This window comes from Manduca sexta, chromosome 24, assembly GCF_014839805.1.
Source record: "Manduca sexta isolate Smith_Timp_Sample1 chromosome 24, JHU_Msex_v1.0, whole genome shotgun sequence".
NCBI lineage: Eukaryota > Metazoa > Arthropoda > Insecta > Lepidoptera > Sphingidae > Manduca > Manduca sexta.
In genome coordinates this window covers 9,769,447-9,796,702 of record NC_051138.1, presented here as the reverse complement: position 1 = coordinate 9,796,702, position 27,256 = coordinate 9,769,447, and the positions used below count along the sequence as shown (strand labels likewise).

Below are 27,256 nucleotides of genomic sequence, written 5' to 3'. Positions count from 1 at the left end.
GGAATCGACTTATTGAGAATATCATTTTCATCCGGATATGTGTGACCATAGAGCAAATAGAGTTAATGTAAGTCGGAAATGCCGACATTTTGATTGCCATTTACCAACGCAAAGCTATCGACATCGGGCGTCGATTGTTATACGGCTTGTGTGGTGTATGTGAATTGCGTATTTACGTGCTTACGTTATTTGTAATAATCGTTTATTTTCATTACATATTTTCAGAAAAGGTAATTTTACATATTTTTTAGTAAATCTACCTACAATTTCCAGTTAAAGTATTTGCGGGTGCCTTTCACTTCATTTACTGTTCCAGAATGCAAATGCAAGCTATGAATCAGTTTGGTAATCAGCGAGGATTTGGTGGTCCACCTCAACCCCAAAGGCAAGGCGGGCGTCGTGGAAATAATAGGGGATTTCGTAATTCAAGATTTGAGCATAATCAGAGGAACCAAAATCAAGGTGTAGGAGGTCAACGGCCTAGCAATGAGGTGAGTAGGTTTATAACTGTATATAGTAAACGTTATCTTAGTTTGATTCAATGGCATCTTGTTGAAAATAAGGCATTTAAAACTAATTTATCGATTTTTTTATGCATTTACTTATTCTTGTGCCGTATGAATGTTACCCGCCATCTTGTGTACGCGTGGTTATTTCGGAACGCGGGTGATTTTGCGGCAAAATAATGTTCGTAATATCCACAAATAATCTATGACATAAAATTAGGACGTTTTATATGAGGAGAAATGTTTGCGAATTAGATGTGCTTCAATAAAAGTCGATCCAAATCCATTTTGTTTTTTTATGGTTACGGTATAATATGACTAATGAATGCTTGTTTTCCAGCAATAATTTTCTACCAATTCTTTTATCATCCAATACTAAACTAATTAAGGACGCTAGATAAATTTGATAGTTTTTAAATAGATTAAAAGAAGAACGTTTATCTATTCTTCGTATTTTCTTTATGTTCTGCGTTAATATTCTGGCCTGATATAAATGATTCTTTTTGAGTTAGATTGTTTGTCTATTGCTAGCTATCCGTTTTTTTTATGGGCTCGGTAAAGTGATCCCACTGGACCTGATAGTAAGTAGAGTTGGTTCCAATAGAATGTCTATTGACGAAAGATAATTAATTACCCCTCGGCAGTCGACACAATTATGCCAGCCTGTTGGAACCGATTATACACAGGCTAATCTCGGAACGTGTCGCGTTCCGAGATCAGCACACTTATGTGGGTCACTATGGTGGGTTATAACACCTTGTGTGTGGTAGTTGCCATCCAAACTAAGCAACAAACAAATAAACAAAACAATGTTCAATTGTAATTAGGCACCAACTCCAAATTAATATTTAGTACTTATATAAAAATAAAACACAAATTGTAAAAAGTATAATGCATGAATATGTATACTTCAATTATTTTTTAGTGGCTGTAGTGGTTTCTGAAGTTGATTTTTCTTTTGTCTGTATGTTTTTTGAGTCTGTCAGTGATAGACATTATTAATAATAATAAACATTTAATTCCACACAACACACAAACAAAATAGTCAATAAAGTATAAATACATAGTAAAATTAAAATACAAATATGTAACAAACACAAGATAACAAGCACTCTTATGAACTAAATGCCTATACCTAGATGTACTACAACAAAGAAGCTAAATGCTAGTAGTAGTGGCTATTGTGAAAATGTTTTATTTTTTACTCAATTCAATTCTATTTAGTATACATATTAGTAATTTATATCTCTATCTATCATCTCTACTTCTCTTAAGATTGTGCCAAAAATCATCCATGAATAATGATTATTCTCACCAAATATCCCAATTTTACTTTTCAATGTCAAAATTATCCAATGGGAGATGAAACTAATAGAACAATGCATATTCAACATTTTCTGCATCTCAAAGCATGAACTATTGTTGTAGCATCAACAGCAAAATCAAACACAACAGCAAAATATGCAACAACCTAAGCCACTTATGCAGCAGAAAACTGAGCCTGCTAACCAGCCACCGGCCAAACCACAACAACAACAGCAACAACAACCACAAAATCAACAACAACCCCAGCAACAAAAGCAACCAACCACACCTCAACAGAAGCAACCTCAGCAGCAACAACAACCTCAACAGCAGCAGCCACAACAGCAACAAACGCAACAACAGAAGCCTCCACAGAATACTCCAACCAAAGTGGAATCTCAGGACCAAGTTGACAAAGATATGACTGTTGATCATAAGAATCAGAACAACCAAAATAATCAACCTCAGCAACAGAAAAAGGTATGGATAAATATACTATTGCATTTCTGTGTACAAATAATTGCAAATATTCATAATGTCGAAAATTTCAGAATGTAAATGGTAATTTCTGGGGAAATAAGCAGTGGAACCAAGGTCAAGCTGGTTATGGAAACAAGCAGGGGAACACGCCATTTGGACCCAGAGCTGGTGGCGGTGGTGCAGGACCAGCACGTAATCAACAACGAAACAACAGTGTAAGAGGCCAAGCTGGTCATGACAAACAACCTATGAGAGAGGTATTTTTTAAAGAATGTAATGTTATTTGAGTATCTCTGTTGTATATTTACTTTTTTATATGATTTGATGTAAAATAAAGAGTTTAAATAAATAAATATATAAATTGTTGTTTAATGTTGTATAATTGTTGTGGCCATTTTAACATTGTGAACTTATTTTTTTGCAGGAAATGATTTTGGCCAATAAGTTAAAAGACTTGGCTGGGCCACTCATTGACCTGCCACAGATTGATCAGCCAGAAGTAAAGTTTAATGGAAGAAGTCGTTTGTACATTGGAAACCTCACAAATGATGTAACAGAGGAAGAAATTCAAGCATTATTTGCTCCATTTGGTGAATCAGCAGAACTATTTTTGAACAAAGAAAAAAACTTTGGTTTTATTAAGATGGTATGCTATATTTTACATATTCCTATTTTTTACAACTTGTGAATTGCTAAAGATTCAATTTCTTTGTTTTACAGGATTATAGGGTAAATGCAGAAAGAGCAAAACGTGAGTTGGATGGCAAAATGAGAGGAAATAGAACTTTAAGGGTTAGGTTTGCGCCGCACAACAGTGCCGTGCGAGTAAAGAATTTGCCGCCTTTCGTGTCCAATGAACTCCTCTATCGAGCCTTTGAAATATTTGGAAAAATCGAAAGGGCATATGTTCGAGTAGACGAAAGGGGAAAAACCTTGGGCGAGGGTGTCGTTGAATTTGCGCGCAAACCTAGCGCTTTGGCTGCCATCCGTAACTGTACTGATAAATGCTTCTTTTTAACGTCGTAAGTATATTATTACCCAAATACAAACTTATTTTTTAGGTTTTTTTCTTTAACATGTGTATGAAGAAAATATTTTTTTTAAAGGTCCCTCCGACCAGTGATTGTGGAAAGCTTTGAGGAACCAGATGAATTTGATGGTTACCCAGAGAAGAATTTGCCCAAGAAACACCCAGAATTTTTAAGAGCTCGTGAGGTAAGTACACATTGTGACATTATGATTAGTTTTTAAATTGTTTTGATTAATTTTATTACAAAAATAAATCATTGCGCAGCTCGGACCCAGATTTTCGGAGTCCGGTAGTTTTGAACATGAATATGGTACAAGATGGAAGCAGTTACACGAACTGCATCGTCAAAAGGAAGAGGCTCTGAAAAAGGAACTGGCCGCCGAAGAAGAGAAATTAGAGGCCCAGATGGAATATGCCAAGTGAGTATTATTTGGAACAGTGAGCGCTCGGGAAGTGATGCGAGCAATCACTACCTGCGGGTCGTTTCAGGTACGAGCACGAGACGGAGCTGCTGCGCGAGCAGCTGCGCCAGCGCGAGCAGGACCGCGAGCGCCAGAAGCGCAGCTGGGAGCTGGCCGAGCGCGCCGCCGACGAGCGCCGCGACGCCGAGCGCGCGCAGCTGCAGCGCTCCGAGAGCGAGCTGGCGCAGCGCATGCGCCTGCAGGACGACGAGCTGCGCCGCCGCCAGCAGGAGAACACGCTCTTCGTGCAGGTACCACACTTATGTGCCTTTGCCTCTACCGAATTCATCGAATCAACACTTTCGTTTGATGTCGCTTTTAAATAGGCACCTGTAAAATTTAAAACTCTTTAACCGTTATAGGTCACTCAAATAAACATCCAAAACTCCGTTAATGCTGATTTAGACGTTTTCTAATATTTACTTTTCTTTATAGGCACAACGGTTAAATTCAATGTTGGACCGTCAAGAACAGGGCATGTTTGACCAACAACAACCTATGGTAAGTTTTTCTGCTTGTTCTATACATCCTATCTTAAACAGATTCTTACACACGATTATTTTATAAAAATAAAGTATTAATCTTTATACTTAACGTGATTCCTAAGCTACTTTATCCTTACTCTCCAGAACAATGTTATAAAATCTAGGAAAATAATTTATATATCATTAAACACTAGTTACACAGGAATTATTTCATATGCAAATACTTATGACATTGATTTTAGAACATATTTGCCATTTTTTTTTAAATAATGTGACGAAAGCTTACTATGCGAATTCGTGGAGAATTGGTGAGAGAAAATATGATCCATTACAGGTTACAAATAGATTTTAAACGTGGGCAAAAAAAATCTTTAAACTATTTTAATACGCATTGATAGAAAACAGCATATTCTTTATAATAATTTAAAAAGGTGTCCTTCAGTATCCTTCAGACTCTAATTAAGTAAAATGTATATTGTTACTATTTCATATTGCACGTAGTTTGTCTAATTTTGATTTCCCATTTATCAACAAATGAAATTATGTTAAATTATTTTATTTGAATCTAATGGAGAATGCAAATGTGCTTTCATTCTAAAACAATGATTCTATTTGCTACGCCAAGACCATATATTATCATTATATTTGACGGAAAAACATTTTCAACTTGAATTATGCAAATTCTGCACAATATTAACCGATTTACAATAAGTACTTAATATTATAACTGAGTCTCATTATTACCGTAATGTGTTGACAAAAAAATGCATTTTCGGGGTTCCGTAGAAAACGAGAATCTTATAGTTTCGTCATGTCTGTTCTTCTTGTCATTTGAATCGCAAATTGATATATCCGTATACCAGAAATGTTAAGTCTAGATAATTATGGGCAGGTTATTAAAATATGTTGAGATATTTTATAACCAAATAAAATCCGTGCTAGGTCTATCACCAAAGATTAAAAGATAAGTCTTTTAATAATAAGATATTTACTCACTCTTTCAGTACCAATATATTATTTTAAAATGACTAAGAGGATATTGGTTTTTCTGAGTTTCGCTCTAATGCTTATTTTTCAAACTGAATAATACAAGTATACCTATTTAGTTGTGATCATTACGTTAAGTTAAATAAACAAAAAAAATATATAAAAATACAATTTTAAAAATTTTGACAAATTACAACGCTCAACTGCTTAATAGCTCATTTTAGCCACTGAAATACCGCAAAACGTGAAATTAACTTGCAGGTGAAGAATTCGGCATATAATTATTTATACATTTTTTGGCACTGTCGTAACAGCTACGGAACCCTACACTATGCTTGACCTAACATGCTCTTGACCGTCTTTTTATTTACTTACGGCAGAAACATGTGACAAAAAAAAATATTGCTATTAGTTTTTGAATTTTCTTGTAAGCTAGAATTGCATTTAAGTACATATTATTGTTTTCCTTCCAGGGTTATTGATACAAATCAAACGATATTGGTCACATAGACATATTATATAAATGCATCGGATTGCTAATTATTATTACACGTATTATAATTATTATAACGGTTAAGCATTAATCTTAAAGAATTATTCGAATACAGGACAATGTATTCGATAAAAGTTAATAATATTAGTCAAGTTAATAAGTTTTATGTGTTCAATCATAAATATATCTTTATTATATCAATATAACAGTATTAAAAATATTCGTAGAAAAACATCATACACCTCATATCTAAAAGAAAATTGTACAGACATCGATCGGTGTACTATTTCTATGTCCGCAATTTTATTCGTAAAAATAATTGTTCATGACCTATAACTAATATAAAATGAGGCAATATAATATTTGATAAATAATATTGAAGTTGATTTACGTAGTTGTATAGCTTTATTCGGGATATTAACAAGATCCAACGAAGACGTATAACATTGTGTATTATAAAACAAAAGTTTTATAATGTAATTGGGTAAAATTTTCCAGGTGGTACTTACACAATGTGAAGGGGTAATGATATTTCTATAATCTTTTTGTTGTTTACAAATGGAAGTGGATACTATTGGAAAGTGTTGTGGTTGCTTACTTAGGATGGAGGCTTCAGAGACCAGTACGACATGGCCCGCGGAAGTTATGAGGACATGCCGCCAAGCCGCGGTTGGGAGGGACCGCGCCAAATGGACGATTACCCGAATAAACGTCGTCGGTTCTAACTTGCTCGGAATACTGTGCGAGAGTTGCATTCGTATTTACGTCGGCGGATGACTGCGAAATATATTGTTTCGGTCGTTGGTTAGTTACAAATAAGGGATTTATATGAAAACTGTTTGTCCAAGGAACATATTATTCAAAATAGATTCCGAGGTTATAAATTCATTGATGCGCCAATTTTTATCGTGTTGGCGGTACAAAAGCAAAGGGGTGGGTCCTATCAGTAATTAATTTATATTCGGGTGACTTTTTTTCGAGGGCATATGAGGCTAAAATCTAAATATCTATGAGTATGTTTTTTCAGATTTCGTGCATGATTTAATAAATAATAAAATCTGTATTGTTTTGAAACTTGAATCGGTCTCAGAATAAATTAATAAAAGAAAAACATATTAATTTACCAATCATAAAACCCCGACCCTTTTGGTTGGTGAGTTTGTCCGAAAGAACGAGTGGAGGATCGACATGAGACCGCTCTACCGTAGAATTCAGCATTTTGTCTCAAACGTCAAAAAGAGTCTGTTTGCACTGCGCTTTACAAAACAGAAACAACGAATATAATAAAATTTCGCATATTGATTTAAACAATTCATTACTACATACAGCAACTGCTTGCGTGTGGTAGTAGACATTATATTTCATAAAGCCTTATTACTCCACAGATAATTTAATTACTTTTTCATAGGTTTTCAACAAGGTTTGACTCTTATAGCTATGTGGTGAAAAACTTTGAAAATTTCAAATTACACATAACACACGGTGAAATATTGATAAGTTTCTGGGGAGTTGTTTTCATGTCTGTAATACTTTAGATTTTGGTCCTGAACATCTAAATGTGCTCGGAAAAAAAAACATCCCCGTATAACTCGGTTTTCTCCTGAGTGCTGAGTGAAGATAACCCTAGGATTAATATTTTTTATGGATAAAAGAGAAAATGCTGAAATCAGGTGTAATGTACGAAATTCTTATATTATTAAAAATCATAAAAGTTTTTATGATTCTATTTGGCGACAAGGATAAAAAGTATTCGCTTATATTATGATGTCTCTTATTTGGGCTAACTGAAGACTATTTCTTGCAATAAAATTATGTATTACTAAAATTATACGTCTGTAAGTAAATTGACACACACATGTAGAGAATTCTCTGTAATATAAGTATTTAGGTAAATTTAGTTTTATTCTTAACATTCTGACACTTGATAATATTACAGAATTACAATTTAAAGTAAAGTAATTATTTACACAAATAACTTAGTTACATGTTTCCGAAACCACCATAATTTGTATGTGAGATCACAAGCGTCATTGCATTTTATTTATTTGCACTTATATATTTGTTGGTGGTCTCAACTTAGCCATCTGTAATGATAATGAGTTATGTACTTGCAGTTTTTAATAAATCTGAATGTGTGCTTATCTCATTCATAAGTATTTGTTTAAGTTGGGATAATGATCAATTTTAGTTTTAAAGAATATTTATAACTTACAAAACATGCACTATGTGATATCGTTTACAAACGTGCGTTTAAATTTTGTGCCACGTTTCATTTCATATTGTGGTTTAACATGAATACACCTAGTTACTGACCCCGAGGCTCAAGCTAACTAGAGCCTTTTACAGGCGCCGTTCGTTTGCATTAGTCAGTCGGTTTGCATCAGTATGTAACATAACGAAAGGATCTCGAAACTCTTATGGTATGTTTATATACGTTTAATACGATCTAATTTTTTCTTACTTTCCTAATATCCATGCCTGTCAACGTATGTTGTATATAACCTTATACTTAAATAATTAATACTTTTTAAGTGTAAAAATGATACTAAATAACTATCGTATTTAGAAGTTGGAACAAACGCGGTAGTGACGGCACTTAACTTTGAAATCAATCTAACCTATTCATACAATTCGTTTTATTAACTGTCTTACAGATAATTATTGTATAGGCAGACTTTTAAGAAATGTTAATTGCAAAATAAAATGAACTGATTATTTGCCTATTATTACTTAATAACTAAAGCTTATAAGTTCGATAGTAAAAAAAACGAATTGTATTAAATAACTCATTAAGAAATTATAATATTTATTACGTCTAAAATCAACAATGTGTAAATTATTTCCACGATTCATTTTAAATTTTGAGAAGCGGTTGTCGATTTCTTTACTAAATATAACTGTAATTAAATAATTGAGATAGTTTATATAGATTGATACGCCACATTTTAACCTAAGTTATACATACCTAGTATTATCATTTACGTATAAAATATCAATATAACACGCTTTTATCAAAATATGTATAACGCACTTGTCAATCTAACGCTTCGTTAACCCTGAGAGGTTCCATTCTTCCTGTTTTGTAACACGTTTGAATCGGAACAGGATGTAAGCTTAATTAACTCCTCTACCATTACCGGGTCAGTATTAAATGATGCTTGGTTTATGCTCCCAGGTTTAAACTATCTGTATCTTCATTAAGCATTATACAACTGTGTAGCTATTATAGGCCCCAAATCTGGATTCATGACATTCAAGATTTTTGATTCGTGTATGGAATGAACTGAAAACTTAACCTTTGTTTTAATAATATCAGATAGTTAGAAAACAAAATTTACTACGTTTTTACCCTTTGTTATGTTCCGGGAATTTTATTATTTTTACTTGTACATTCTTGGAGCTTTTACCCTACTTAAGAACTAATGAGTTGCTTTATAAATGTTTGCTTTTCGTTATGGTACGTATTGAATAAGATAAAAAAAAATCTGCTTGAAAGGAGATTGGAATGTTCGTTTTGACGTCTACTTGTGCTTGGAGATTATGTAGAGGGTAAAGCCCCGTCTTATTCATTAGGAAACTATTGATGTATAGCATGTTTTTTATATTGAAATTACTGTCTTAATTTGTAATTTGGTTTAAATTAAATAATCTATTATATAATGTGTACGTGAAGCATATTTATGTCATGCATTGCCGCGTCTGTTATACATGGTTCCGTCACATGTTGTCTAGTGAATACGATGCCTGTGTAGTTTCTAATTGAGTGCAAATTTTAACTTTAAAATTATAATATTAAATGAATATACTAGTACATAAAGAAAATGCATTTTTTAATTTATTTTTACATTCTCAAAACATTTTCGTTAGAAGGGAATGTTATGAGAGATCTTGTGATATTTCTCACAGCGAATAAAAATGTCAACAAAGTAAATATAGATATGTCAAGAAAGAAAATGTTTTATGTGTCATAAGCGAGAATAAGACATTTATTATAAACGAATTGATATAAGATATAAGAACCTTATTCCAACCTTTTCATATCTCAGTCCTTTATAAGGTCTGCGGAAATATTTTTAAGTATTTTGCAGAATTGCTCGCCTGCCTGACGTAACGTAACATAAACACTTTTTCTTGACCAGGATAAAATTAATTGAAAAGTCTCACAAAAAGTGTAATCCGACATCTCCATAGCACATAACTGTCACCCCTGCCACAAGGGGGCCACGTAAAATAACATAATAAACTTAAAATTTGTATCTTAACGATTTAACGATATAATCACAAAAATATATGTTGTAATTAAAGGGTGTTTCTCAGTTATTATTATTAAGTTTTATTTTCAATTATTGGGCCTCATTTAGATGGAGCTATATAGCATAAAAAGTTGCCCCTTGACTCACCCTGACCTAAACAATATTATAAGAGTCATTTCATACCGATATTCGCAACATATTTTACGATACTCGCACGTTCGAGACAAAAATCACCTGTTAATAGTCGCGGTGGGCGAAAGAGTTTCTTTTCCGATACAATTCTTATATGACGGTAACTCTTGCCTGCGGCTCCGCCCGCATGAAAAAGATTTCCAAGATGAATATTTTCCCGGGATAAATGTAGCCTATAGCACTCGTAATGTAGCTTCCTGTGAGTTAAAAATCAAAGTTGATTCATAAGTTCCTGAGATTAGTGTATTCTAACCAAAAAACGAACTATTCAGCGTTATATATTAGTATATATGAAATGCCACTTTTTAGTTCTCGCCTGCGTCTGAAAAGTAGTTTATTTTTTATTTTTATTCATTTAAATGACGAGACGAGCTTGCTGTTCGCCTAATGGTAAGCGATACGACTGCCCATAAACAGTAGAAACATCATCCAACACCTTGAATAGGGGACCGGCCTATGCTTGATTTTGTACATTATTCTATATGTAATGGTTAATAATACGAAAAAGAAGCACTCCTGCGAAAACTGCATCACATTTGGTTACAAAATGAGCGAGTAATTCATATTTAAAATATTGTAACGTGCAGAAGTGGGCGCGATGTGGGGATATCGCTCTTCTCTTTTTTTCGCACGCGTCGTAATTCCCGATGACGTCACATGCGGATATTTCGTCTCTTTTCTGTTTCTTGTTAATTACCCCTTCCACCGAAATTCAAAGACTTATAACTTGTTGATTTTTTACCGGATTTTAATAATTCTTTCTGTGTTATAATTTATATTATGTAAATATTTGATAATAGTAAAGAACAAAAATGAGTCCGGTACCCTATTATAAAATATTGTTTGGTACTCCACTGCGCTCGCCATCCTGAGACATGAGAAGTTAAGTTCGTAAAATAAATTTTTATTTCCTAGATATCCCCATATATATATATATATATATATATATATATATATATATATATATATATATATATATATATATAATGTGTATGTAAAAGATATATATATATATATATATATATATATATATCTTTTACCGTATAGTAAAAAATATTGCTAATAATTTTTTCCCATTTCTTTTTTTTTTAAGAAATGCTGATTTCATAAACTGGCGACCCAAAAGAAATGGCGAACTCAGATTAATATATTTAAAGAAATATGTTAACGGGCTTATATTGCAGGAAGTAACTATAAATAATGTAAAATACCGGTGATAGGTGACACTATTAATATTTGTTTTAGATCACACTATTTGCGATTTGTACGCATTTAAAGACATTTTTAAACAGTATAAAGGAGAATGCCCATTTTTGTATGAAAGTTGGGCTACGCTTGCGTCTGTACAAAACCTTCACTAAACTATAGGGAATATATCCTAAATCTTATACAAATTGAAAACAATTGGATATTCGATGGGAGTTCGGAGTAATCAGAATTTTAATAACTCGGTTATTTTGAGGTTAAGTATGGACTGCAATAATGTACGGTAGAAAGTACCTACGTGCCTAGTTAAGTTCAATATTGCAGTAGCTACTTGATATTGCTATAAGTAAACAATTTTTGGACATTCTTTTCACTTAGCTTTAATCGCCCTTATAAGAAACTGATAGGTATTAACATATTTGATGAGACGAAGCTCCAATAAAACTTCTAAAATAGTATGGCGGAATATTAGTTTTTCCACTGAGCATTTGTGTAAGTACATATTTTTCTGACTTATGACTTATTCTATTACGTGGATTAACTTAATCTTTATTTTCACCTACCATTATCTCATTTCAATATGGCGTCAACACATATTGCAGAATAGATTCAGCTTAGTTTTTATGATCGGGCTTATGTCAGACGCCAACTCTCTTTGGAGGATTCCGATCCCAGGCAAGTCATGTTAGAAACACTGAGATAAAATCTTGCTTGGCCTGGAAATCGAACAGAAACCCAGGAACTAACTTCACAGCCTGATTAGGCTAATAGTTACTTATCATAGGAAAAGAAAAATAAAAGAAGTAATACGAAATCCGATGTATATTTTTATATAGATGTGTATTTTTGATAGATATGGCTTCCCAGAAAACAAACAAGAACTTGATGTGGCCGCAACACGCTATAATAGTGCTGAAGTGAGTGAATGACTTCTTGCAGTGCTGGTCGGATCATGTCATGTTGCTGTTGTCTGTGAACCTCTCTATTAACTGATCTCCAGCAGGCAGCACAAATTCATTCAAGCCTTGAAACCTAAAATATAATGTAGAAGTTGAGTAAACATGTTCAGATTATTATTATTGTTAAACTGTTTTCTTTAGTTTTTGCAAGATTTTTCCCACATTGTGGGTAGGTTAAAAATAATCTACATAACTTACAAACTGGATAGCTTGTCTAAGAAATACCTAGTCTTGCCATAAATATTGTAATAAAGAAAAAAGAAAATTGTTAACTGCAAATAACATTTATTACTTTTACAGTGTGTCAGTTTAATACATAAATATAAAACAATTAAAAATATAAAAAGCTTATTCGAAGTGGTCTCCATTGGCTGCAATACAGTCCTTTAAACGATGAGGCCAGTTATCAATAGAAGCACGCACTCTTTCCATGGGAAAATTCTTCACTGCCAATCGTATAGATTGTTTTAGGGACTCAAATTATCATGGCGTTTAGAGCAAGCTGTACTCTCTAAAACTGACCACAAATCATAATCCAGCGGATTAAGATCGGGACTAGACGACGGCCAGTCTTCAGCTCTGATGAAGTCCGAAACGTTCGATTCCAACCAAGACTGCGTGGACCGAGCTTTATGACCCGGCGCCGAGTCTTGCTGGAAGGCCCATACTTGGTTATTGAACATGGTGATGTTAAGGGGCTTAACTACCTTCTCAAGAATGGTATCTTGATACACTTGTGCCGATGTTTTGATACCTTTTTCACAAAAATATGGCTCAGTCACTCCTTCATAGCTAACACCCCACCAAACCATCACTGAAGTCGGATAATGTCCACGTTGCACTCTGTCGACTAATTGGGAAGCTTCCTTAGAGCTTTGAGCATAAATACGGTCATTTTGTTTGTTAAAATGTTGCTCAATTGTAAAAATTTTCTCATCCGTAAACAAAATTTTTCTGTGACCTCCCTTTGCGTACCGCTTCAGTAGTTGTTTCGATTTTACCACCCTATTCTTCTTTAAATTATCAGTTAAGAAATGGCCAGTGCGTCTCTTATAGGCTGCAAGTCCTAAGTCATCTTTTAAAATACGCGACATGGTTCTAGGTGCTATCTTCATTTCCCGAGATAAAATCTTTTGCTTTCGGACAGGATTTCTTCGAATTCTTTCCCTTACTGCTTTGACCACCTTTTTCGTACGAACACTACGTGGACGGCCAGATCTTTTCTGTCACAAACAGAGGAGGTCTCATTGTACCTATTAATAGCCCGGTACACAAACATTTTACTAATACCAAGTGTATGGAGAGTTTTAAAAATTGCATTTGGCTCCATACCTACTTTGTGTAATGCTATCACAGCGATTCGGTTCTCTTTATCACCCCACACCATTTTAATATCGCAAAATATTTTACAATGTATTGGCGCCAAAATGAGAAAACACAATGAACAATCGTATAAAAATGACAGATTCGAAATTCAAATGTAATATTTTTTTATAATTAAGTGTAACAGTATTTATGGCCAGACTAAGTATACTTATCGTTGCTGTGGCACCGCAATGGTGCAGTTAATACACCGCCGGGATATGCCGTCTCGATTAACTGTCCCGGGTCTAGGCTCTATATGACATTGTGCTGCTAACTAAAAGCCTTCCGTCTCAAAGTACGGAACACACGCTATACACCTTGTTTCTAAACAGTGAATTTCTCGACTCAACATTAAAATACATAAGAATAACACTCCGATCTTAAGTAAAATATTTTAATAATGAAATATTTTCATTCAGACAAATCTAGTGTCAAAATGTCATTAATTTCAGTTGGCAGTGTAATAAAAATCAGTACCCATATATTCATTTAATTAAAAATAAAGTCCAGGCATGTTTTAGCTGACTTTAGTATTTCTGTCAATGCAAGTACAAGTCGCCATTTGTTTGTTTTTAGAAGGATTAATATTTTATCGTTTTTTACCAGCTATTTGGAGTTTGGTCATAATTATTAAGTAAAATATATTTTTTTATAACAATATTTTTGTTTAATGAATAATATATTTAATCCATTTATTATAGATTCAAGTACAGTCACATTTATTGTGCATATTAACTTTTTTATTCCATTTAAAAGGGGAATTTGTTATAAATTGGTATCAATTCGCCATATTGGCAGTAAATTATCCGGTGTTTGATTTGCAACAATTAAACAACTTTTTTTTTTCATATCTTTAAAACCCCTATTTGCTCATGACTGAAATAAATACAAATGAAGTAATAATTAAAATTATGATTTTACATGGTTATTTGGTTAAGACGCATGACTGACGCAAAGATAGCCTGGTTTTGGGCATTGTCCTTTAGGTAGTAACAGGTGTGAACGCAGTGACAGCTCGAAGCGCATTGATCGTGGGAATAGATACAGAGGTGAGCTGTTCACCGCTATTTTGTCAACGCGTTTGAAGCTTTCAGTATCTGTCTAGACATTTATTTGTCTAAGAAAATTTGTTCCATAGAATCCTATAGCTAGCCTATGATAGCACCACCATTATTTTGTAATTACCAAATTTAAATAAATTGCGTTATTTCATGCGGTTACTGAACACATTTTTGAAAAAATATAAAACAAAGATATTAGGTTATCGGCTCCTTTTTCCGCATTTAGCCCGTAAGTAGTCGGGTCATTGTGCGTGACGTGCAAAACAAAGATATTATGATGTCGCAAAACAAATAAAAAGGTCGATTAGCCGATTCAAACAACTTAATAGTTTTTACTGTCTTTTTCATTAAATGATCGTCTATTATAAATCGACTTCCTCATGAACGCAGTTACCGTCTATAGTAGTTAGCCGATGTTTTGTTTTTCCATGTTGAATGTTATTTACAGACAGAGGAAGCGAGACAAAACATTGTATAACTATGACAGACGTATACAGTTTTATTAGTATTAATTGATGAATGTCAATCTGACGTGCGTTTTTTTGTCAATTACAAAGAATGTATGTCATGATGAATTGCGGATCTTTTATTCTGGAAAATTTCCACGCAGCCGGAACCGCAAGCAAAAGCTAGTTATTAACATAACTTCAATATACGGATGTAACTGAAATCTTCTTTTTCGTCTATTCTTGTAATAATAAATATATAATATAGAACATGTTCATTGCTGGAGTTACTGGAAAGCGTACTCGATGGTTCCAGATAAATATATTCGAATTCGGATAGCGCCGGGTACTAACACCGAATTTATAGAGAACTATGAATGTAGCTCATAAACATCTCCGTGGAAGAAAGGTCTTAATGAGGCTTGACTTCAGGATAAAAAATAACTTGGGCAATTTAGATTGGCTGGATACTAGTCAGGTTAGAATTTACTACCTCCATTGATAGATGAGCGTCCATAAAAATAAAAACACGACTAACAACGTTATAACAATAATAAAGTATTTGTTTTTTTTTAATGGATCTATACCATTTTTTTTTATTTCCAAATGGATCTCTACAAGTTAACGCGGTCTTTGAAGGTGGTAAAATGTGATCTTTTAAAGGGTCTTGGAGTTATATTGTAGTCATAAAAGAATAACTTCCTTTCATAAAATAACGCAGATCTGGCGATTTTGGGATCCAAGTGTATATTGATGTTGAAATTGCTAACTGATTTTGTAGCGATATACTATTATTCCTTACCCTTTGCAAGAATGATGTTAAAATCATGAATAAAAAAATCTGGCAGCGAAGAAAAACAGAGGGGTGATGTGCGGACTGAGGCAGAATGCGTAACATGAGTTAAGGATGTGTCGATTTTTTTTCAGACCATTGCCTGCACCCTTTTTTGTAGTATCCGAAAAACTGATTTGGTTACTCTAACTGTGGATTGGGTATTTCAAAGTTAAAGCCTCTTATTTATTGGGTGTTTTGAGCATCTCCGGTTGCTCAACGTGGCGCAACGTCGCATGCAAAGAGGTGCAACAATACACGGTGCACCTGTAAAGTATATTTAACGTAATGCATGCTGTTGTATACTTTGGTTTCACATCTATTGTCCTTTAGTGAATACGAAGCTTAATGTGCAGATTAGGTAACAAATGTTTGCATGATTTAACAAAATATTTTTTTTTCTAATATGTTGATTAACCTACTTCTAAAAAGGCAATTCATTTTCAACATGGATTTTCTTTATTATTTTATTATTCATACAACAAGTATCTCTGATGGTATTTTAAGATGTTGGTGAAAAATTTTAAAAAATTATAAAGTAAATTAATACCGTAAATAGTAATTTTCCTGAAATTGTATTACTGAACTTATGAATTCTCTAGATTTCAGTATTTAGTAGCGTAAGATTGCTCCAATCGCAATACTTTAAAATATTTGTTCTCTTCTGGATTTATTTATTGTTTTACGTATAACGTTTTTATTTATTTGTCTTAAACTGGGTTCACTCATGTAAGAGCCAATATTTAACTATACATATCATGTATTTGTGCAGACATGAGTGCAATATAATATTAACAACTTGAGAATAACCAGCGACAGTTAGTACTAAAATGATATTAGATAATTAGCTTCGCAAAACCACAGTGCACTTATTAAAGTGCAAAACATAATTGCATAAACGGATTCTACTGTATTAACAGTAGAATCCGTTTATTATGACTCCGCCTATATTGACCAACCGCACATTATGACATAATTACACAACGAAATTTGGTTTTCATATAAAATTCTTTGTAAAAAACGTCGGATATAATAACTTCGCTTGCAGTGACATGTCGCTTATTATGAACCATTTTAATATGTAAATTATGTCTGTTTGTCTTCAATATTAAAATCATGTCCGTTTATAATGACCAATATGATTCTTTACAGCTTCGGCAATGTTAGTTGATTTCCGACGACGTTCGGCACGTGGCTTGTTTTTGTTTTGAATCTTAGTGAGTAACTGACTTGACATTTTCGTTAAAAAATTAAAAATTATTATTTTCATACCTACATACATACATGTATCGTACTTGTTACATGCAATTTTTATTTGGATTTAATATGCTATGTTTCTCTTTTAAAATACATAAGTATTTACATAAAATTTTTTTTTTCTTTTCACCATACGCTTTGTATGACGTCCGCTTATTATAACGTGTTTTTTTTTTATTTTATTGCTTGAATTATGAGACGAGCTTGCCGTTTGTCTGATGGTAAGCGATACGACCGTCCATAATCAGTAGAGTTACACCATCCAACACCTTGAATTACGAAGTATTGTTTGGATATTCCACTGCGCTCGCCATTCAGAGACGTGAGATGTTAAGTCTCATTTTGTCCAGCTGTTACACTGGCTATAATGTCCTTCAAACCGGAACACAACAGTGACTACACACTACTGCTTAGCGGCAGAAATATACATTGCGGTGGTACCTACCCAGGCGGACCCTCACACGTGAGGGACCTACCACCAGTAAAACCACTACCACAAAACCACCAGTTTGTCAATTGCCTTCGATGTCATTATAAACGGATTCCACTATATCATCCTTTTATTTATGTGTTGTATACAACATTATTTATTACAAACCCGAAATTAGTTTGTCGAGAATCAGTAGCACAATTCAATTAAATTTTTAACATAATATGTTGTATTTTATCCCAAAAACATATTAAACTTTCGTTAAGCTTTGTACTAATAACAATTCGGCGCATGACGGTCGCTCCCTGACACCTACTACTACACCCGACTGATACAAGCACTATCTTCCCCGCGGTCCCACACACGTCCCGATCGTTCCTTGCGGCGGCGCAGGCGGTGTGCTTGATTTATCAATTCCGCGTGATTTCTCATTATTATTATTATTGTATTTTATGTGATCTTTTACACCAAAATCTAATTGGGCTGTTTCGAATTTATGGTATACAATAATATATATATTCCTAAAAAATGTTCCCTTGATCACATTATAGTTCATCTCTAATTTCCTTCACCCCATTCCATCCCATCGAAAATCCATTTTATTTAGGAACTAGTGTTTCTATATCTGTATTGTATATATTTTACTAAATCTTTAATTTAACAGGGTTTCTACAACGATGCTGCAGATGTAACACTTTCAATTATAAAAGAATATGTTGCGACGACCTATATACCTACCATTAACTACGTTTATGATTTCTAAATTTTTGGCTGAAAATATTTCTAATCAGTTTTTGTTGAGTTTCTCAGGTCCAACGATTTATTTTTTGAGCAAACGTATGTCATTTCAATCATGAAGCCATAAACAAACAAAATGCAACTGTATTTGTACTAGTATCGGGATAGCCTAATCTTTGGGCTGAAACTCAACAAATTAAAGCTAACCTTGAACATAAAATGAGTTCACTGCCCTAGCTGCTGAAGGAATAACATAAAGATATTTTTTTGTATTTCTTACTACAATCTACGAGTCATATGCACGTATCGTGCTAAGTGCATAATGTTTTCTATCCTCCTTATACTCCCTCATGGTATGGCACTAGCTGATGAAGCCTGCGAAAATCCAACCTAGGATGTTCATCATCACTGTACAGCTCAGGATCTAGCGATAAAATACGCTTGCCCGTCAAGAGGACACAACCATGTGTATTCTTCGCGTAGCGCCTCACGATAAGTTGTGATCGGTCCTGTCGGTTGTGGTACGTTATTTTGTCTTTTTAGAGGTAAATAGTACACAATGCCGCTTTAGGATCCAATTATGTCTAACAGCTTACACCATCGGTGTCTACGGTCACAATTTTAGCCACCTCGGAACACAACAACTGCAATACCACTTTGTATCTCCAATGAATATGTTCACATGGCGCGAGGAAAACGCTTGACAACGACATCGAGTCGTTATTGTTCATACACAACCAGTAACAATATTTGAATAACATGAAATATTGCAAAAGCGATATCTGCTTATTAGAAAAAGTAGCATTGTGTAGTCTCTCCATTTCCATTTATCTCACTCCATGAAGTTTGTTCCCTAGCCATATGACCCCATGATAGATGGAGTGATATAGAGAGAAGGCATTCATATGGAGGTCTCGTAAGGGGCACCATTTCATAGTAAAAGGCCAGAAAATTAGCAATAATTGGTGGCAAGTGGGTCGTTAACACTGTCGTTAAACGAAGGCTATCATCTAACATCTATTTTCTGCCAAATAGCGGTGCTACTTTGGGCGAGGCGACTACGGTTATATCAACTTTATTGACATTGTCTTCATTTTGACGCAAGGAAAACTTGGATAAAACTTTGAATAATTGTCTTTCTATCTGGTATGTGTGTACTGTAACCCTTTCTACATCATATGTCTTGACTTAGTGGCTTTTGAGGATTGACTCGTTTGTTCTAAAGAGAGAGATATAAGTTCTACACGTCATATTTCATGCATCTAAAGTTCTAATGATTTAGCATTCGTGAAGATGTTCCATCATTTTGTGCACTAATGTTGTCTTCGGTCACAAACAGATGAACGAAATTTTAAATATTCCAAGTTTTTACTTATTTACTTTTCCTCAACTTTTCTGCTACATGCAGTAATATTACTATTCCACTGGCTGGTAAAATTATTCAGCTTATATAAATTTTCTTTAGGCTTTATAATGGGTCGGTGACAAGCTTTCAAATATATGTTCGCATTTAAAAATACAATTTTCTACCTAGTTCCTATTTTTTATAGTAAATAGTGTCTTCAAGCAAACACGCATTTATCAAACTTGACTTACTTCCGGCCCTTTTTAAAGGCAATATCCAATTGTTTGGTTTCAATTTTGTTAATGCATTCTGGTTTGTATTTTTATTTTTCAAAAGACAGTTGTAATCTAATACATGAAGGAACCAGAAGAATATAAGAAGATCCATATCACATTGGCACCAGAAGATATGATCCACCACTAACCAGAACCGCCTGCTTTTTTTCTTCAATGAAACAGTCGACCGTGCTTATTTCTCAGATATTCTACAGCCTTTCCAAACTTGGTAAGTTCTCAATTAAGCACTGATATCATAATAATATTTTGGATGCGTCTTGACACTTGTGTCTTTAGCATTTATAGGTAAATTATAGTACAGAAAAGAACAGCTCGGAGAACAGCTTTCATGCGTACTGAATATTAATAAATTTATGCATATCGTGATGCTCTTATAGAACACCCCAATAATGCGAAATTTATTTTTATTTTCAGGATGGTTTAAAAATATGAAGTTCTCATATTTATATGTAATAAGAAAATATTATCCTTTCTATTAAAATTATAAATAATAAAATGATCTATATCAAATGAGAAAACAAAGCTACGGTACTTATGTTGTATAGATAAATAAATATTTTCAGGAAAGACTAAGCGAGAGAATTATCGTGCTCTATATAATGTTTCCATTATAAACCATGACGCAAAAATATATTATAATCGAATTTATCTGATTTGTAAAATATGTTAAGCATATTAGCTTTTTCGAGGCTTTGATAGTATTAAATGTAATGAATACGATTTTTATATTAGGTATATTTTATATACAATGTAGGTCATACACAGTATTATGGGATTTGTCAGTGTGTACACACTTGGGGCTCGCATATTTTATGACATACGACAAAGAGGGACAGAACACTGATTTAAGTTTATGGTAAGAATAATTAAGTTATTTTTTATTCCTTTACCGATAATGCTGCAACCAGAAAGTCTTAGTTGCTATATATGTATTTCTTATATATGCAGCAGTACCTATAATAATAGTCGTTAAAACATATACCAAAGGATGATATAGCTTGTTATAGTTTAATGATATATTACTGTATGGAGTTACACTGACTTCAAAACATGAAACAACTTTAATCATGACATGTATTCGTATAATTTTATAATTATTATCATTTGCGCTGCACTCAAATATCTGTACCGTGAGGACAGAAATGAAAAACAGATCTTGCTAAACGTTTAGTGTATTTTAACAACCTATAGTTGTAGCTGTTTTTCATGCAAAATCATGATAAGTGATCATACAATATTTAATGGTAGGCCATCAATATTAGCGGCCTCGAAAAAGTTAAAAAGTAGAGGCTGTAATTGTGCTAAAGCCCAAAATTTGGATTAAGGAGATAAATAAATTATACCACGGAAGCTGTCAATGTGCAATACACTGATCAACGAGCTCATCGCAAGATTTCAAATCTAAGTACTAAGGATATCTCACTGGGGCGCGTGTCACCTTATTCTTGTTGCAGAGCGCTATGGGCAGCTAAGTTTATGCTAGGGTCACCGGCCATTAGGACCCATCATAAAACGTCGGGTTCCGCTGACTCGAGTCCGTAAGACTGTCAGACTTTAAGACTGAGCTCATTTTAGTTAGATCGGACCGTCCATAAAGGCAGCAAGTCTTCGAAGCTTTGCGATAAAATCATAATAAATAAAAAAATCATAATAAGTAAAATAGTTTTATTTCGATGTCTTATAGTTGCATAAATTTAAGAAATCATTATAAAGCCCAAATTCATATTTCATGCAGAGAATGTTAAATTAAATCGCCCTCAATGACCATGTCGTCGGTCTCATCTTGGGTGTGGGGCACCTTAATCATTAAGACCCGATTGTAACTGCAAGGTGACTAGTATCGGCTAGCGACCTGTCTCCAATTGTAGGAAGGCTCATAAGCTCCCGCGCCTCGTAGAACACATTAGCCATCACCACAGCATGAGATAATGAACCCATATTGCTATCCATCTCAAAAATAGGAAAATATATTTACAAAATATATTATGAATGTAATTTGTAAGATAATTACAAAAGTAAAATTTTCTAATCTGTAATTGCTATATGCAAGTTGTGCATGTAATAAGGTCGGTTGTGAGATAGAAAATTATTGTTGCTTTGTACTCCCGTGAGATACCCTTAGTATTAAAATATCGATTGAATTTATTTGGTGGTTTTGTCTACCAACAGATTCGATCTGCTACGCTATTTTGACAATACTTTATTGCGTACAAATGATTAGGTACTAATATTAGAAAATCTAGGGGAACACCCCGAGCGAATGTGGGACATGGGTACTATGAGTACACTGATAACTTATAAACTTTTGAGGTACAGACACACTGGTTCCACAATGCAGCTTATGCAACATATTATATGACACACTAAGGGTAGAGCCATACTGAGCCCACGTACGCTACATATGTAACGCTTTATTTTACCTTAAATTGTCTACGAAAAACTAGAGGTGGGAACGACATGCATAATACAAAAATTATCACGAACAATCCCAGAGGAATCAAATCATGGCATATAAAGTATATACGCGTACTTTATTGTTCTTATAAAGTATAGAGTACAAGTGCCCGAAATAACGTACAATACTTTATTATTAAGTACAGGCGGTAACCCTAGTCTCCCACTAGGAAGCGGCATAGCGCTCGCAGTCGAATTACAGCGCAAAAATCTATCTATACATTTTCAAAATGAGCGTAAATGATATAATTGATTTGTAAATGAAATGCCAATATTATATTATTATTAAGTAAGAAATATGAGCACGTTGAATCAATTAACTTGTGCCATGAAAATAGCATTTTTACATAACAAACCAATTAAATCGTCACTTGAAATCGGTACCAGAATAAAAGAATGCTTATCAGCGGTTTTAAACGCAAGAAAACTGTTTAAAACATAAAAGGGATATCATTTCTTACTGTTTTATTTATTACGTTTAGTAAGTAATATCAGGTATGTAGACCGAAAAGGTTATCAGTATGAATAGTATTTATTATATAGACCCTTCGTCGTGGCCCGTTTTACTGTACCATCGCAATCCCAACAGTGCGGCCGTGTAAGTTGTGCCGTAACAACCCTTTTCTGCGTTTGATACGAGCGTCAATAACTGCATCCATAAACGACCCTAAACTTAGCCCTGGTCTTGTAGTTTATGCGCCACTCCAGTTACATCAATGAGTGCTCCTTGTATACATGCGACAAATGTGCACAATGTTCATTAACGTGGAAGAGTTGCAACATTGCGTACGTGGGGTCCGTCTGCCTCTACCGGTATAGCTCTGCTAAAATAACTTCTACAAATTCGGAAATATACCTAGTATGGCGCTTCAAATTTTCACTGAATTATGTTACTATATACATATCGGTAGATATAAGAAAGAATATTTATGGAAAAACTGCATAAAAATAATTTGTCATATGTGTGTGATGGATTTAGGTATCATTACTTGACGAATGGAGCTAATATTGTGTTCAAAGATTATAGAACTTTCATTGAAGAAATTTAGTCCTATTATATATTATGGGTCAAAAAAATCGCATTTATGATTTTAAGAAACACGAAGGATACTAATTTTAATACTAGCGCAAAAATACTACATTAAAAATATTTATTATTTACCCCTTTATCATTAAAAGTAATGTCATGCATTTTGTAGGCCAGAAAAACAATTTAAAAAAATTTATAAAAACGTTTACATTTTTAATAGTAGTCAATAACAGTTTAGGTTTTGGTTCCAACTAAAAATCTTGTTGCAATTCTGTAAAATAAAATTTAAAACATATTTTTCTCAGCCTATAATCTAACATTTAATATTAATGTGGTTTTATTGTATTTACAGGTTTCTGTTTTTAGTTAGACGCTGTCCAGGTTCATATACAGGTAACTATAAATTCATTTTCATAATTTTATTTAACCTATATTTACTTGAATAATATTATGAACCTTCTTCTACTACGTAAGAATACATAAATAAAAATATACCTCATAGGTAATCTACGCCTCTGATAAAACATTATTTTTCTTTAAAACATACACTATACTTTATGGTAATATCCTTGATGTCATTTTTAATGTTCAATTTGTCTTTTTAGGAGGTACATATTTGTATGAAAAATTATGGCATATAATAATACGGATAAAATAATCATAATGTTACTGAAAGTGTTGTGACTCAATAATTGAAAATGAATTTCTGTTTGTAGATGTCTTTGGCATTGGCACTGACTGAAAACTTAAAGCGCTGCTTGAATAAGATGTAGGAGGTATGTGATCTTTATTTTTAAATTGGACTTAACGCGGGCCTGTGTTCACCAAGACTGATTTAGAAGCCGATGTTTGGAACAGCCTGCATAAAACAGCCATAAAGCGAACTCTATAAAACTATTGCATTAATAGACCATAATCTTGGAAGTCTGTTCATGAAGTATTAGTGAAAATGGGCCTCTGAACTGAGAAAGAAATTAAACAATCAAATCGAAGGGATAATTTCTTTCCCTATACATATCTACAATGTTTTTTTTGCATTCGTTATTACTTATCAAAGATATTAATAAAATAAAATATTTAAACGGTGGATTATGTTATGGTGAACACAGGTTCCGGAATACGTCTCGACATATATTTGTAATCGTGAATTTGATGTAAAAATCGTCATTTTTGGCGTTTTTTAATATTTTCCCGTCTATTTTATTCGTTTTCGTAATACTTCGAAAATGCGAAAATTGTCGAGCCGAATTCATGTTGTATAATAAATTTTTTTTTTATATTTAGATGAGCATTAATTTGGTACATTGGAAAACACTGATGAAAAATGAAATTTCAGTGAATATTGAAAGACAACTTGGTAAAATAGTTTCTTAAATATATTTAAAATGACATGCTAGACATTGTTGGTTTTTATTAGTCATAATAATGTTCCAGATTTTCCAATATACCTTTTCGCGCTCGTTCTCAGATATATTTTAAAATGATGATTCTTATATTTTTGTCTTCTTTTCCCGACAGACACATACTGATGTAAAAACCTTGAATCTGATAAAAGATTGTACCATATAGGCCAAAAAAATATTTATATTTGTATTCATAATGAGGTTTCACGCTATACGTCGTAATAGAATATTAAACCTAATTTACACAATTACCATTTCCTCGAGTACGAGGCAATAATATGGTCCTATGCCCCGTTTTACGCACTAGAATGTTTCGAACTTAGAGTGGAGAAACTTAATAGCCAAACTAGGGGAGCATATTTCTATTAAAGTTTTGGTTTTGTGTTTTTGGCGATATGGTACCCTCTTTATTTTCGTATTATATTCGTAATTTAGCATTGACTTGATGATTTTCAATTAATGATGATTGTTTATTTACAGCGCGGAAGGCGCCTGGTGCGTCAGGTATTGCGTCGGAAGGGAAAATTGTCATTCGTTAATAGATAGTAAGTATTCTCTTATTGGTGGTATCGAAAATAGGGTATTTTACTGTGTGCAAAAAAAAACAAAAATTCACAAATAAAGTACTTATTACATTAAATATAAGATATAGATTTTTGACTCCACATATAAAACAAATTCTTACGGTTTGATAAGCGATTTTTCAAATAATTAAGTATTGATTAATAGATTTGTACGATAGACGCTTTTGTGAAAGGGGAAAGCGCGAACCTACATCACATATAGTGTTGGTATTTTATAAATGGCACTTTATAATTGCTGTTAAATGTAGAATGACATCGCGAATTAAAGCAACATAGCGGCTAGCATCGCCGCGCGGAAATTTAAAACAGAAAAAGATTAATTATTCCATTGAAAGGTTACATTTTTTAGGCCTTGCCTTGCGTTTTTTAGAGGACGCAATTTTATTTTTTTGAAGTGTAGGGGGGGTCTGTGTAAAGCTAAAACCAAGTTTGTGGGGTCGCCACCCTTGTCCCACGGCCGCCATCTTGAAAATAGGGGTTGAAATGGTTTTTACGATGTATCTCTTAAACTATTTATCTGAGAAAAAAATTATAAACATTTTTTGTTGCAAATTAAATTCTCTACAACTTTGGTCCGGTAACTTTTTTTCGTAGAACTATAAATAAAAAAGCTATAAGCGAAAATGTTAAGAAATTCAGTGTTAAGCAATGTCCATTGCAACGTCATCAGAACGTGTGTTTATAAGGTTATAATACTTTTTTTTGTACTCTCAGTACGTACAACACAAACCCGCGGTTGTCGGGTTTTGTACGCGGTTGCAAAGAATGGTACGATACCCTATTAATAAATTGTTTACGTTTATGATTGTCATCGGTATGTCGTTTGTTCTTATAATTCTGTCCTTAAGTTAAATTCTTAAAATGGTCAAAAACTCCAAGTACTTGAGCAATGTTTTAAACTAAGTCATTATTCAAATTTATAGAAGTGTTCGCTGTATTGATACTGGACGCAGGGCACTCACTTCCCAGGTTAGGTTCCTTGGTGTTTTGTATTTATTTCTTCATTTATACAGGGCGTGTAGATGGCCTCTCTCTTGGTTGTTCTCCTATCCCGTGAAAGGAACGAATTATAAAATTTGCCAACGACACATTAATGACTTCTAAATTACCATGATGATAAATTATATTTTTGTCTTCTTTTCCCGACTGAACAATAATGAAGCATAACATGATATTATCTGATATATTATTTAGATTATTCTTTTTTTTATATTGTTTAACTTACGTACTTACAAGATGGTTTCCTTTGTTACAGAAAACATGGAAGAAATGATTGTCTGGTTAAGGCTTTTTACAATAGACATAGGTTTCAAGTTTCAGTGCATTGTTCTAATATTATATTTCCAATTATACATATAAGTAAATTCTTAAATATAATGTCTTGTGTAGTTGTTTATAAGTAAATTATATTTCTGCTACAAATATAATACATAAATATTATAGTATGTAAAAATTGTTCCGAACAGACTGTTAACTATTTAGAGAAGTTACTTTATCTCAATTATAATTTTGATATAAAAATGTAAATATTGATCTTAAAACTTGTTATATGTATATTATATATTTTGTGTATTTAAATAACTTATAGTAAAATAATGCTATAATATATTATTGTCTTTTTTTATTTTAAACTATAGCATGATGCAACCTAAAATACT

The 27,256-nt window shown here is 33.3% G+C and overlaps 1 protein-coding gene across 2 annotated transcripts; it reads left to right on the top strand.

Moving 5' to 3' along the window:
• The first annotated feature begins 53 nt into the window (after positions 1–53).
• Positions 54–25,559, top strand: LOC115445417 (hrp65 protein-like). 2 transcript variants are annotated; one of them, XR_005112923.1, is made up of 13 exons: positions 54–230; positions 317–491; positions 1,935–2,291; positions 2,363–2,548; positions 2,716–2,937; positions 3,012–3,313; positions 3,398–3,506; positions 3,586–3,740; positions 3,811–4,033; positions 4,218–4,283; positions 23,964–24,004; positions 24,328–24,387; positions 25,495–25,559. XR_005112923.1 is itself a non-coding variant. In XM_030171678.2 (11 exons), exons 2-11 carry the CDS (start codon positions 318–320, stop codon positions 6,470–6,472), a joined length of 1,917 nt encoding a protein of 638 aa, XP_030027538.2. In that variant the 5' UTR covers positions 54–230; position 317; the 3' UTR covers positions 6,473–9,569. The 2 variants fall into 2 exon arrangements, 1 of the variants encoding a protein (XP_030027538.2); XM_030171678.2 differs by lacking the exons at positions 23,964–24,004; positions 24,328–24,387; positions 25,495–25,559 and adding an exon at positions 6,350–9,569.
• Positions 25,560–27,256: the final 1,697 nt, after the last annotated feature.